The sequence below is a fragment of the Lithobates pipiens genome, unplaced genomic scaffold (assembly GCF_037356315.1).
Source record: "Lithobates pipiens isolate NorthernLeopardFrog02 unplaced genomic scaffold, aLitPip1_a1.2 Scaffold_1, whole genome shotgun sequence".
Taxonomy (NCBI): domain Eukaryota; kingdom Metazoa; phylum Chordata; class Amphibia; order Anura; family Ranidae; genus Lithobates; species Lithobates pipiens.
This window is the reverse complement of record NW_027507685.1, coordinates 78,696,213-78,711,011: the sequence shown is the minus strand read 5'-3', so window position 1 is coordinate 78,711,011 and position 14,799 is coordinate 78,696,213. Positions and strand designations below refer to the sequence as shown.

Genomic DNA, 14,799 nt, shown 5'->3' with positions numbered 1-14,799 from the left:
AGAGGTGATAGCTGTAATACCTTATTGGCCCAACAGGCCATGGTTTCCGCTTCTAATGCTCCTCAGTGTCAGAGATCCGATTCCCTTACCTATCAGACCCGATCTTCTATCCCAGGGCTCGAAGCTCCATCCCTGTCCAGCCCCCCTATGTCTGAGGGTCTGGTTTTTGAGAGGGGAAGGTTAGAGGCTCTGGGTTGCCCAAAGGAGGCCATTCCTACTCTCATGAGTGCAAGGAGGAAAAGTACCAACCAGGTATATGAGAGGATTTGGTCTAGATTCACAAGTCACTTGTCTTCCAGGTCTTGCTCCAGTGGTAATTTGACGGTTCAGGATGTTCTCGGTTTCTTACAGTCCGGACTGGACATTCCCCTATCTGTCAGCGCTCTTCGTGTGCAAGTCTCGGCAATCTCGGCCTTTTCTGGAGTATCCTGGGCTAAACATCCATTGGTTCAGCAATTTTTTAAAGGAGCGATTAGACTTAGACCACAGAGGAAACCTAGGTTCCCCAAGTGGGATTTACCGCTAGTTCTCGACTTCTTCTCTCATCTGGACAGAACACTTTCAGTCAAAGAATTGTCCCTAATGACATCTTTTTTGGTGGCCATATCCTCAGCAAAAAGAGTCTCTGAGATTCAGTCTTTAGGGTCAAAGGAACCTTTCCTCACATTCTTCCCTGACAGAGTGGTCCTAGTGCCAATGCTGGGTTCGAACCCAAAGGTTACCTCCGTCTTTCACGAAAATCAGGACATTACCCTTCCTACCTTTCATTCGGCTGGGAATCAGGATCTTCATCCTCTCGACATGGGAGTTATCTTGAAACGATACCTGGAGGCGACAGCTTCTTTCCGGCAATCAGATTATCTTTTTGTTCTTTTTCATGGTAAAAGCAAAGGCCTTAGGGCTTCGGTCAGATCCATCTCCACGTGGGTGGTTCAGGCAATCCAGTGGGCTTATAATGAGAAGGGCTTGGCTCCTCCTGAGGCGGTTACGGCGCATTCCACGAGAAGTCTCTCTACTTCTTGGGCAGCTTCACGTCATGTGGCTCCTGAGGTTATCTGCAGGGCTGCCTCTTGGTCATCCATTCATACATTTATGGCTCACTATTGTGTTGAACCTGCCAGTCTATCTTCTGTTGATTTTGGCTTAAAGGTGCTGTCGGTGGACAGTGTTAAATAAATTTTTTGTTCAGCATTTTTTGCCCACCCGAGTGTGTTTGGCGAGTTATTTCCCACACGTTGCTGCCATGGAGTCTGTCAGGAAAACGGAAAATTCCTATCAAAATACTTACCGTAATTTTCCTTTCCTGATGGACTCCATGGCAGCAGGAGTTCCCTCCCAAAATGGCTGGAGTAGGCTAGTTATCGAACACGGCCATGGGCAGGGAGCAAAGATTTATGGGAGTAGTGTCCTATAGGGTAGTGGAGGCGGGACTTAAAGCGGAGGTCCACCCTAAAATGGACCTCCGCTCATCGGAATCCCCCCCCCCCTCCGGCGCCACAATCGGCACCTTTCAGGGGGGAGGGGGGTGCAGTTACCTGGATAATCCAGGTAACTGCACCCACTTCCGGGCTAGTTCTCTGCGGAACGGGGCGTACGTTACGCCCCCGTTCCGCAAGCGCCCACCCCCTTCAGCAAGTGCCCCGCTGCCTGCTGGGAAACACACAGCTCCCAGAGGCAGCGGGGACCGTCCGGATTGCGCCGCGCGGCTCGCGCATGCGCAGTAGGGAACCGGGAAATGAAGCCGAAAGGCTCCATTTCCTGATTCCCATACCCAAGATGGCGGCGGGACCCGGCAGCCGAGCGAGCGATCGGCTTCGGGTGCCGACATCGCGGGCGCGCTGGACAGGTAAGTGTCACTATTTAAAAGTCAGCAGCTGCAGTATTTGTAGCTGCTGGCTTTTAAAAAAAAAAAAAAAAAAAACGCGGAGTCCCGGTGGACTCCCGCTTTAACCCACACGTTGCTGCCATGGAGTCCATCAGGAAAGGAAAATTACGGTAAGTATTTTGATAGGAATTTTCCGTTATTTTTTACTTTGCTATAATAAATATCTCCCAAAAAAAACAAAACATTTTTTCCCTCAGTTTAGGCCGATATGTATTTTACATATTTTTGGGAAAAAAATCGCAATAAGCTTATATTGATTGGTTTGCACAAAAGTTATAGCATCTACAAAATGGGGGATAGGTTTATAGCATTTTTATTATTATTTTTTTTTTTTTTTAACTAGTAATGGCGGTGATCTGCAATTTTTATCGGGACTGCAACATTATGGCAGATACATTGGACACTTTTTCACACTATTTTGCAACCATAGTCATTTATATAGCGATCAGTTCTATAAATAGCCACTGATTACTGTATAAATTACACTGGCAGGGAAGGGGTTAACTGTGTTCTAGAGAGTGATTCTAACTGTGGGGGGGATGGACTACCACTGATATGACAGCGATCCCTGTCATGTCACTAGGCAGAACAGGGAAATGCCTTGTTTATATTGGCATCTCCCCATTCTGCCTCTGTCTCACGATCGCGGGCTGCTGGCGAATGTCGAATTTGTGTGACCCGCAGGCAAGGTGGAAAATTCAAAGGGACTTACAGGTATGCTCATTTGCCTGTACGAGCTATTCTGCCGAAGTATATGTGTGAGGGGCGGTCGGCAAGTGGTTAAAGAAATATTTAATTTTTATTGTTTCACTTTAAGCATTATTAAAATCACTGCTCCTGAAAAAATGGTTGTTTTAAAAACTTCTTTTTACGTTGATACATGTCCCCTAGGGCAGTACCCAGGTTCCCATACACTTTTTATGGCAATAACTTGCATATAAGCCTTTAAAATGAGTACTTTTTATATTCGTGTCCCATAGACTTTAATAGGGTTTGCGTGTTCGCTAGAACTTTTTACCTGTTCGTGTGTTCTGATTCGAACCGAACTGGGGGGGTGGTGTTCGGCCCATCACTACTTGTCAGCAGTCTGTGACAGACTTTATCTGTATTTGAACACCTGTAAACCTGAGTAATTAACCGATGGATTTGAACAGGTCTGTGACAGAATTACCACTATATATAACCGATTCTCACTCAAAACAGATGCAAAGTTAAAAAGAGATCACGGTCAGGTTTTATCTCAGTGCTACTTTAAAGCTACTTAAGAAGGGATTTTGGAATAAAGCCATCTAATGATAAGAAGTCTGTAGCTGCCATACATGGAACACAAATTTGACTGGTTTATCAGGGAATGGCAGAAAAATTTGATCCATCTATGGGCAGGCTGATTGTACCAAGTTGATCCATCATTTGGCTTGGGTACAACCAGTCTTTCAGATTTTTTTACAATCGTTTACTGCCGGTGACTATAGCCACTAGCAGTAATCATTGTGTTCTGCGGACTGGTAAGGCTCCCCGTGCCCCCCTTCACCTCCCACAGGCAGAACACAATATCGCTGTGGGAGGCAGTCCCTCATCACCACTAACTGCAGTGAAAGGAAAGAAAATCGAATAATTTATGGGCTGCCTAATAATCTATCTCACTGCATCTGATTAGAATTACTTTGCTGTGTGAAAGACGTGATAAATCTCCACCCAGGGGTCTGTTATCTTTTGCTGTGTTAACCTGAATACACACTACAACCGCTGTGTTGCACAAAATAAACTGACAGCTCTGGTCGGAGCCGCTGTACTAATCATGCAAGGTTAGTTCAGCAATCTCCCTCGCTGAACTGTTGTGTTCTGACAGGGGGGCGGCCCCTCCTCCAGAACACTCCAATCAGCGCTCTCTGCCATTGACTCAGAGCGCTGATTGGGAGTTAGTTGGCTACTGGTTTTCCAGCATGCTTATCTGACAGAAGCTGGCTGAACAGACCGACATACAAATTTTTAGTAAATCTGATGGAGAAATTAGAAATAATTAGTTTTTTTTTTTTTTTTGTTTTTTTTTTTATATTTACAAAAACATTTTGCTGTAACCATTTAGGTCTTCTGAATCGCTGCCAGTCCAAGTGGGGAGAGAACTGTATGAGGTGAATAAAACATTCTTGCTTCTAAAAGCATTGATGTATTTCCTTCTAAATACACAGACTTTAATTTATCATGACTTGCCCCATCTGTGTTAGGTTGTGGTTTATGAGGCCAACACACAATCAGACTGAGCTTTCATCTCGGCTAGATGTGATTGATTTCTTCATGGCACCCAGAAACCAAGAAACAACTGGAAACCTTCAGAGGTGCCTGAAAAACATCAGAAATATCCCTGTGAGTTTTACAGTTCTTGATTTAATTATAATTTGTTCCTAGTTTTCCTAAAGCCCAATTCCAGTTTAAGCAGAAACTAATTTAGCCCGACAGTGGCTAAAAACAAAAAGATAGCTCTGTCTACTATACTTTCATAATTTCCATGGCTGTTCCCCATAGACTAACCATTTCAGCATAGCACTGCAGTCCAGCCTCTGAGTTAAATAATGCCCAGAGTCCTTCAACCCACTACTTGTGAGTGCCAGTCATCAAGACATTTCCCTCCCACCCCCCTTGCCCTGGGGTCACAGGAGAATGCTGCAGAGAGCAGTCCCATCTCATTATGTGCAGCTCAGCAGCAGTTAGGCTCAACCCCCCACTGGAAAAAAAACTGGGAATTTGCATTGGGTCCAGCTGAAAACAGCTGCAGAAAAGGCAAGTATACAAGTTTAGCATATGTGGTAAGTATATGTTTTTTTTTGTTTTTTTTTGCATAGGTGTGCAAGCCCTGAGTTTGGCTTAAACAAGGCCAAGTTAAAATTCGAAGCCTACTTAACGACCAGGCCACGGACAACCGAATCTATCTAACAGTATGCATTAAAAACAGGGGTTTAATCTGCACATATTTTGCAAATACAGCTTCAGGCCCCACCAAGGCACACTGGTATCTGTAGTTCCTATCACTGACTGAGTGAATCCACAGTGTAGGCACATGCATTCTGATGAGTAGGTGGAGGGCAGATGGACTGAAGGAAGCCCACCCCTTTTTAAAGGTACAGGTGCACAATGAGCACCCAACAAATCACACAATGGCTGCAAAGGTGTCAGTGCGTTGCCTGACCAATATAACATTATTGCAAAAAAGTGGTCCACTCCCCCCACCTATGACTGGCCATTACAGTAAGCAGCGTTGGAGGGCAAATAGATATAAACAAGGCCAAGGATCGATCCAAGGAAAAATTCCAAGCCTGCTTACCGATCAGCCTTCAGAACAACTGAATCAACCTGTCTAATGCCCTGTACACACGGTCGGACATTCCGACTACAAAATCCGTCTGATTTTTTTCAGACGGATTTTGGCTAAAACTTGTGTTGCATACACACGGTCAGACAAAGTTGTCGGAAAATCTGATTGTTCGGAACAAGGTGACTTAAATCACGTACGACAGGATTATAAAGAGGCCAGTAGCCAATAGCTTTAATCTCGTAATTTATTCTGAACATGCGTGGCACTTTGTCCGTCGGAATTCTCTACACACAATTGGAAAAAGTCTGATCGAATTTTGTTGTCGGAAAATTTTAGATACAGCTCAAACTTTTTCCGTCGGAAATTCTGATGGAAAAAGTCCAATGGAGCCCATACACAATTGGATTTTCCGACAACATAATCCAATTGGATTTTTTCCGTCGGAATTTCTGACCGTGTGTACAGGACATAACAGTATGCGTTAAAAACAGGGGTTTAGTCTACACACATTAAATGTAACGGCTGCCATTTTTGTAAGCTTTGGTCAGGTTAGGAAAGGGTTATGAACCTGTCAGATTTTTATTGCTGTTGGTGGCCTCATTGGGTAGAGTACCCTCATTGCCTGTCCCAGTGACATTATCACTGGAAAAAGAAGGTAGATTAAATATCCCTTGAGGCTACAGATGGCAATAAAAAGCTCACAGGCATAGCGGCCAACTGTTCCTGATTTCAAGAGACTGTCTCTGATTTGGAGCAATGTCCCTCTGTCCCTCTTTCCTCCTCATTTGTCCCTCATTTTGCTCTAATCTATATAGTTGTATATAAAATGCACTTTTTAGAATTCAAAAAGGGATTCCCAGTGCTAGCCTTTCATCCAATTTCTAAATTGCTGCATTTGCAAATTTTAAAAGCCAATATAAGGGATTAGTAGTGGTAAAAAAAAAGTCCTTGTGTATTTAATTAACCTTTTTTTTATTTGGTAATTTTCCTTTAAAGCGGTAGTAAACCCTACTCTATGTTTTAATCTAAGACCATATTTGCAATGAGCGAGACAATATACAACTATATAGCTAGGCGCCATTATGTAAAAAGTTGTCCTTACTGTATAATCCGCGATGTTTCCATTTCGTTTTTCATTCACTAAATCAGCACCATCTCAGATGTGGTTCTTCCTTGTTCTCTGCAATTGTCATTTCCGCCCACACTTCGCACTGCGCTCTGTAATCCCGCGCATGCGCAATACGTGCACAATATCCAAGCCTCGTATTCGTTTCCGGTTTCTATGGAAACGAAGAAAGGTTTCTCGTAGCCTACGGAGGTGTTCTGCCAACTACTGTCGCCCCATCGCTTAGTGTCGGGGACAGTATTGGAGAGCACACAGCACACGGAAAATCTCTCTCGCGCTTGCAAGATATGTAAGGCCCATAAAACGTCATTAATAAAATCTTACCTTTTAAAAGCATAGATCCTAATTTCTTACTAATTTTCGGCTATATATATATATATATATATATATATATATATATATATATATGTGTGTGTGTGTATATATATATATATATATATATATATATATATATATATACGTGATACATATATATATATATATATATATATATATATATATTTATATATATATATATATATATATATATATATATTATACGTTATACATATATATATACACACACATATATATATATATATATATATATATATATATATATATATATAATTTAAAATATGTATATATATATATTTATGTATAACGTATAATATATATATGAAAATATATACACAGCCATAATAATAATATAATGTTGATAACTATTTAATTTAATTTCATTAATATTACTTGTAAATAATTGCAATCTCCAAAAATCTGAAGATCTCTTTTTCCCCTTTTGCAGCAAACACCTTTAATAAAAAAAATTTTAGTTACATTTGGAAAAAAATATTAAAAAAATTCATTATGAAATGTTTATATATATATATATATATATATTTTACACACACACAAAAAAAATATATATATCTAATAAATATATATATATATACACACACACACACACACACACACACACACACACACACACACACACACACACACACACACACACACACACACACACACACACACACACACACACACACACACACACATATATATATATGTTACACACACACAAAAAAATATATATATCTAATATATATATATATATACACACACACACACACACTTATATATATTCACTAAGAAGCAGACACATACATATACACAAGCATATATATATATTTATTTACATTAACAATATAAAGTTTATTAAATGAAAAAAAAGTGACACAACACATTTAAAATATTTAAAAAAATGTTTTATTAAGATTAAATACATGTAAAAATAACAAATAAAAAGCTGAACATTTAATGTAATATTACATAAAAATAAAAACTGCACTGTGTCTGTATTGGCAGGAAGCTCTATCTGTATAGGAAATCCACGCCGTCCATCTCCTGGAGCACGTGACAGAGGAGTCACGTGATAATCCAGATCCTCTGATAGAAAATAAACATGAGGAGTCATCGCGGGATGTCGGGGCTGACGTCTACAACAGGAAATGACGCAGCCCCGACAGACACAAGAATCGTTCCGGCCGGGCTCGGGCTGCCGCATTTTTCGGGTATTACTGCGCATGCGCGGTGACGTAACGAGTGAGAAATATACAGATTGTACAGGAAGGAAGCAGGTAGGAAAAAAATGATTCATGAAAATGGATTTTGGATGAATGGATGGAAATATTAATGTAAAGTCTCATTTTACGGTATACAACCACTTTAAGGGGGTGTGGCGGGGGTTGCCTACATACATTTGCTAGTAGGTTTCCCTCATTCCCATCTTAAAATGTTGTGAGGTATGTCACAGGGGTTCTAAGCTTTCCCACAGCTAGTTAAAAAAAATAAAAATAAAAAAAAGACTTTTATTAATGCTGTTTTCCTGTTGCAGAGTTTTTCCCTCTGTGTAACCATGTGATCAGCAAGGCTGTAATGCAGTAGCCATAGCAGACCGTGTGGCTTCTACTGGGCCCAGTAGCACAGAGGACCCAGGACTATTTAGCTACATAGTAATTACTGAATGTTACATTAGAAATTAGCAAGTAGGTTTGGATAAGATGAATGTACATATTTTGTTTGGGAACCTATATAAGATTACTATGAAATCAATTTGTTTTCTGTATACCTAGAGGCATTCTAGATTACCTGTTTTTTATTTTAGGAACTTATTCCATTTAATATTGTGAAGAGCAAGATCTACCTTTATCCATCAGGATAAGATAATAATTAACATAGACATGGAATCTTGTCATGAATAGCCATTAAAAATGTATACATGCTTTTCAAGATGGCATCTACCTTGTCTGCGCTTTCCTTTAATCTTTGTCTCCTCAATCCTAACTGATAAAATATTAAGTATTTTCCTTTGCTTCATCAGCTGATCTTAAAGAGCATGACCCTCTCCAGCACCAAAGTATCTGACTGGCAGGCTTTGTATAAGGTATGTTTGTGCCCTCTGCTTGTTGATAATCTAATATTACAAGAAAGATTTGACAGAATATAAAATAAACGTGCCACTGATCCACAAGTGATGCTTTTAAGTACAGGATTTATAGATAATTGGTATGTGGTGCTACCTACCCGGAAAAGCCCTATATAGTTAAGATGAAATCTATACAGTAAAAAAACTTAAAATATGAAAAACTTTAAAATGTCTTCAAAGTATCTACAAGTGTGTAGAACAATTCATCACTTAAAAAGTGCAGCAATCTTCTATGGTGCAATAATAGCCTGAAATATACATAAGATGATAATAATAAGGTCTCAATCATGAAATGCACTAATAATAATGTGATAACAAATCTAAATGGTGCTAATGAGATCCTAATTATAAAGTGCAATGGTGATAAGCTGAATAAATGTGCAAACAAATATGCAAAAACTGTGCAAGAAATCTTTGCATGTGCTAAATCTTCTAAAGTGCAATCCGTGATAAAAATAAATAAGTACAATTTTTGTATGTATAACATCAAAAAGAAGTACGAACTATTATAGTCCAAGCCCCAATAATTTTCAAATCATAAGATCAGATCTTCTTCTATTGGTTCATCAAAAGTAATTAAAATGCAGAACTAAGTGCAATGGATGATCAGTCAGTGCAAATCCATAAATCCAATGTGATCCGTGGAATCCGGAGTGCGCCCCCTGTTTCCCCCAGCCTCTCACCTCTATTAGCGGCCCCTACAGGCCTAGTAGCGCTGTATAATGGTGACCGATATTCCCAGTCGGCCAATCGATCTCCTGTGATCTTAATATCCCATAGGGTCCAAAACGATACTTCGATCTCCAAACCAGCATATAATCCCAGTCATGGGGTAAGAGAAAGAAGGGATAGGGGCTCCAATGTGTTATATTTCAATAATAACTTTTAATTTACACAAACATAGCCACTTACATTTACAATGGGATAAAAACTATATAAACACTGGGTACTTCCAGTCTCGGTCGCGACCGGAAGTGACGACACTTGGCTCCTCCCTGACCTGGCTCAGGGAGGAGCCAGGTGTCATCGTCGCTTTCGGTCACCCTCCCGAGAAAGAAAAAACTCTCTAGCAATACACACCAAACTGAGCATGTGCAGAGTGACTCCAAAGGCTCTGTTCTATAAGGAGGATTTGAGACAGTGGAAGAAGGGGAGGATCAGAAAAGACAAAATCAAACAACCTTTTTACACAATGCAGAGGATTAACACCTTAGGTTCCACAGTGAGTATAACAAGCATGCTTTACTGAATATACAGACTGATTTTACCGTTGGTGGTATAGTAACACTTTAAAGCCTGTCTCTGTTTCTCCCACATGTGACTTATCCTCCCGAACGGTCACTCCAGTGCGTATGTCATTTTTTTTTTTTTTTTTTTTTTTTTTTTGTATCTTCATGTAATGTAATATAATCTGATAAATATAAATAATTAAATCTTCTGGGATTATTTAAATATCCCTGCAAATTTAACAAATAAAACAAACCTACAATACAACATGCAATCACAGTCAAACAAAATATAACCATCTACCTATCACAAAAATAAATTGTGCAACAGTATAGTCCACAAATTGTAACAGTAGACATCTGACTTTTTCAAGTGCAAACAAACTATTTACTTAGGCAGGCCATAGATTATGGCATTTTTATGGCGGTTATTATTGCCAACTCTAACTGGTGGCACTACTCGTTCTGGAAAAACCTGACAAGCTGGTTGTACACAAGTCGATTGATCAACTTGTATACAACCAGGGTGCCACACATGGATCTAAATTCGATCCAAGTATGGCTAGCTTTTACTGCCTGGATCTCATTTTGATTGAGGTCTAAATAAGGGAGCATCACCACTCATGGCCAGTAGCTCAACAAGTATTATTTGTACTGGCCTGTGGGACAAATGCCCTCTTGCACAGTTCCCCCTTGCTATGCTTTTTCTCAATCGTCAAACCATGTAAAAGGTTGACATACATGGCAGCTGGAGAAAGTATATTTTCTAAGATTCTTATTTATTCATAAACTAGTATCTGTTGATATCCAGTGTTTATCTCTCCCATTATTTTCTCCCCACAGACCGTGTACAATGCTGTGTGTATTTCTGAAATTTGCAGCTCTTTGCCCCAGACTGTGCTTCTTTTTTCCCGCATCTCTTTTGCATTCAGCAGCGACCTTAACTACATAGCCAGCATCATCAACAAAGTGGTTAGTACAGTGTTAAAAATACTTCTTTATAAATTGTCATTTTATATTCTAGGTCATATTCTAGGTCTCCAGTGGTCTGAGACACCTGTCTTTAATACTCCAATCAACAGCACTGTTCAGGGAGCTCTAAAGTACTGTGCAGTGTCATATCAGACCATTGGCGACCTGGACTACTTTACTCTGCGAGAGTGCAGCGATCTTGTTAGCACAGGTCAGCTTCATACACTGTTGGGCAAAAATACATCATAAAAACAACAAAACAATACCATATTTGTTATTGACTACATAACAAGTAATTAGGTGATACCCTTTACTGGCTACCTTAAGTCATTGACGATGCAAGCTTGTGGCAAGGAAGGAACCGAAGGAAGATCCATAAAGCTTCCACCTTTATTTAACTTAAGTTTGCCAATAAAAAGGGTATCACTTAAAGTTCAAACGTTTTGCATTACCCTGGTTTTAGAAAGTATGCAATGTAGCTACATCTGTACACTCACAGCAGTCCTTGATTGGGATTATTTTTGTACAGCAGCAATGTGATTCTTTTTTCTGTTGAGAAAAGCATGTTACAGAAATGGATAATTCACAGCACCTCAGAGTAATCATGTAACCGGTTCACAGTCATATTCAGTTCAAGTACCATTTGTAGTCCTCTGGTTATGGAGTTGATTTACTAAAGGCAAATAGGCTATGCACTTGCACTCTACAAGAGCAGCTTATTGAGAGCTTAGTAAATAAACAGAAGCTCTGCTGACTTCTATCATCCAATCATGTGCAAGCAAAAATGCATTTTTTTTTCTTGCACGTGATTGGGTGTTCTTTGCAAAGTGAAACTTTACCTCATTTATTAAGCTCTTGAGCAACTACTCTTGCAGAAGTGCAGTCTAGTTGTCTTTAGTAAATCAACCCCTCTGTGTTGCCGGGGACAACTGCTGAAAACAGGACAGATGCTAGACCGGTGAGACCGGTGTAACCCCACAGGGATATGGTCACAAAGCTGTATACTGGCCTAGGCCAACAAAGCCCAGGCCTAGGGCAGCACTTTGCAGGGGGGCAGCACAGAAAGAGTCCCCGCCAGCTTGTGCTGTTAGTGTAGCGCCAGTCTTATGGGTGGACTGGCCTGTGAGGCAAATTAGTCTAGCGCCCCTATAAAGCGGACTCACTGCTTCCAGTATGCAGGCGGCCAACATTCCATGACTGCAGGGGGGGGCTTCTAATTTTGACTGTCCTATCATCCTGGACCACAAACCTTCCTTACTGTGCTATGTTTTCTGCTGCACCATTGGCATGGTTATATATTCTTAGTACTCTCCATAAAATTATCAGAAATTTGTGCTTAAAGTAGAACTATAGGCAACACTTTTTTTTTTTCATTTTGGATAGAATAAGGGAGGGTTAAAGCCCGTATTCGTTTATTTTTTACCCATCCTTGTCCTATTGCAGAGATTTCCCTTCACTTCCTACCCCATAGCCAAACAGGAAGTGAGAGGAAATCTATGCAAATTAAGGGAATCCACCCCCCGCCCACCAGGCCTGCAAAACTAATGTCCCCACTCGAAAATTTCAGGGTGGGTCTTAAACAGCAAGGGGTGTGGCCTTGACAGGAAGGGGTGGGTCATTATAAATTAAGGGGTGCGCGAATTTAGTCAGGCCTAGGGCAGCACAAAACCGAAATACACCACTGTATGATCATAGCAAACGATAGAAAGCAGCAGAGTCAGTAGACTGATGGTCAGGTCAGGCACAGGCAGAGTCAAAGTTCCAGACATGTAAATGGAAGCAAGGAAAGAAGCAGAGGTAACAAGTCAATCAAGACAAGCTGAGTATAAAAGTATAGTTCACAAAATACAAATACAAAGGGAAATAACAGGCATGACTAGAGTCAGAAACAGCCAGATATTTAGACAGGGCGTGAGGAAACAACCATGTCAACCTGTAATGGGCTTGAAGCTGTGACCTTGCTTTAAACTACGCACATTAGGTAGAATGCATTGAATAAACACCATATAATATCCAATTTTTGGTGAAATATAAAAGCTGATGTTCTGTGTTAGAAGTTTGAGTTAATTGATATTTTAAGTGATAAAAGTTTCTGAAAATATATGTAAGTTATATATAAGGTAATAAGTATGGTTTCTGAAGGTCACAGAACAACAGAGTACAGGGAGGAGTGGTTTTGCTGAGTAGGTACTTCTATTTTTGAGTTACTATGTCAGGACAGTGGGTGGACTTATGCTACTTATCTTTAGACTGAACTATATTAGGTATATATGTAAATATGGGTGTTAGGATATGCTGACATAACATCATGAAACAGTATAAGAATGGAGTAGGATTATGAGAGCATGGAAGATCGGTGGGAAGAGAAGGAACTCTATACTTTGAAAATGTAACACCAGAAGTACCTACCACCTTAGAAGCCAAAACCATGCCATATGTTACCAGATGTCAATCTTGTCCTTGCTTATCTTTCTGAACAATAAACCAACTACTGAACGAACAAAGAATTCTTCAATTTCTACTCCTGAAAATACGTAGCAAATGCGGCTTTGGATGAAGACATCCGCTACACACCCTTTAGGAGAAGGGATACTGATTCACATATTACACAAAGACTTTGCTATTCATTAAGAAACACCCCTGTGAGTATAGTAGAATACTAGAGTAATATGTATTTTACTGGGAAGTGTAGAGTATGTAGAGTTTTTATTACATTACTCACTACCTTCTACACTTTTTTTACATTCTGCCAAGTAAATAGATACCAAACATATCAAGAGTTAAAATGTGAAATGGCAACAAACTATGGTAGCTAAAAATATCCACAGGGGACACTTTAAAAGCCTTTACAGGTCACCAGTTTAGACTATGCTATGTTCACTGGCCAGGAAGTACAGGTGGCTGAACAAATGGTGAACAAAAGATTTCATGTGGTTCCAATAGTGCAGATATCTGGTTGGGACAGATGGGTCAGTAGGAGGCAAGAAAAGATGTAGTTGTCAAGCAGGCAAGGGATCGGTCCAGGTGGCAGGCAGAAATATGGTCAGTAAACAGGCCAGGGTCAGCGAGGTGGTAGGCAGGGACATGGTCAGCTAACAAAAACATTATCTGTCCAGGTGGCAGGCAGAAATGTAGTTGGTAAATAGGCCAGGGTCAGTCATGTGGTAGGCAGGGACATGGCCAGCAAACAAGAAAAGTATGGGTCCAGGTGGCAGGCAGAACTGTGGTCAGTAAACAGGCTAGGACCAGTCAGGTGGCAGGCAGGGACATGGTCAGCAAACAAGAAAAGTATCCATCCAGGTGGCAGGTGGAAATGTGATAGGCAGGGACATGGTCAGCAAACAAGAAAAGTATCGGTCCAGATGGCAGTGAAAAATGTGGTCAATAAATAAGCCAAGGTCAGTATAGGCAGCAGTGTATATAAAGAGAAAAAAACGCGCTATCCACAAACAACAAATAAATAATAGCTGCCAGCACCGCAGACTTGCTGCAACAAACAAAATGGTGAAATAATAAAAAAGGTGCAGCGCTTAGATTATATATGACAATATCTATATAATCTTTTATAAAATGTAAATAATATAATCAACTTTAATAGTGAAAAAAAAAGCTCCGCATAAATTAACACTATTAATGATTCTATGTTTTAGACAACACTATATCCAAATATACTAAATAAAAAAATAATAATAATTGATATACGTATATCCACCAAGGTGAATGTGTTAAGAGTCTATAAGTGAAACAATATGGTGACAAAGTGCAATATCTTGAGAAGTTATAGTGACTTCAGTGAATGCTTTGCAGAAATCC

The 14,799-nt window shown here is 40.0% G+C and overlaps 1 protein-coding gene across 1 annotated transcript in view; it reads left to right on the top strand.

The window, feature by feature from the left end:
• MSH5 (mutS homolog 5) overlaps positions 1-14,799 on the top strand; it is a 360,046-nt gene that overhangs the window by 208,558 nt on the left and 136,689 nt on the right. The window contains exons 9-12 of the mRNA XM_077460730.1: positions 3,972-4,017; positions 4,111-4,249; positions 8,684-8,746; positions 10,858-10,986. Of these exons, the coding sequence (XP_077316856.1) occupies positions 3,972-4,017; positions 4,111-4,249; positions 8,684-8,746; positions 10,858-10,986 (377 nt within the window). The remainder of the gene's footprint in view (positions 1-3,971; positions 4,018-4,110; positions 4,250-8,683; positions 8,747-10,857; positions 10,987-14,799) is intronic.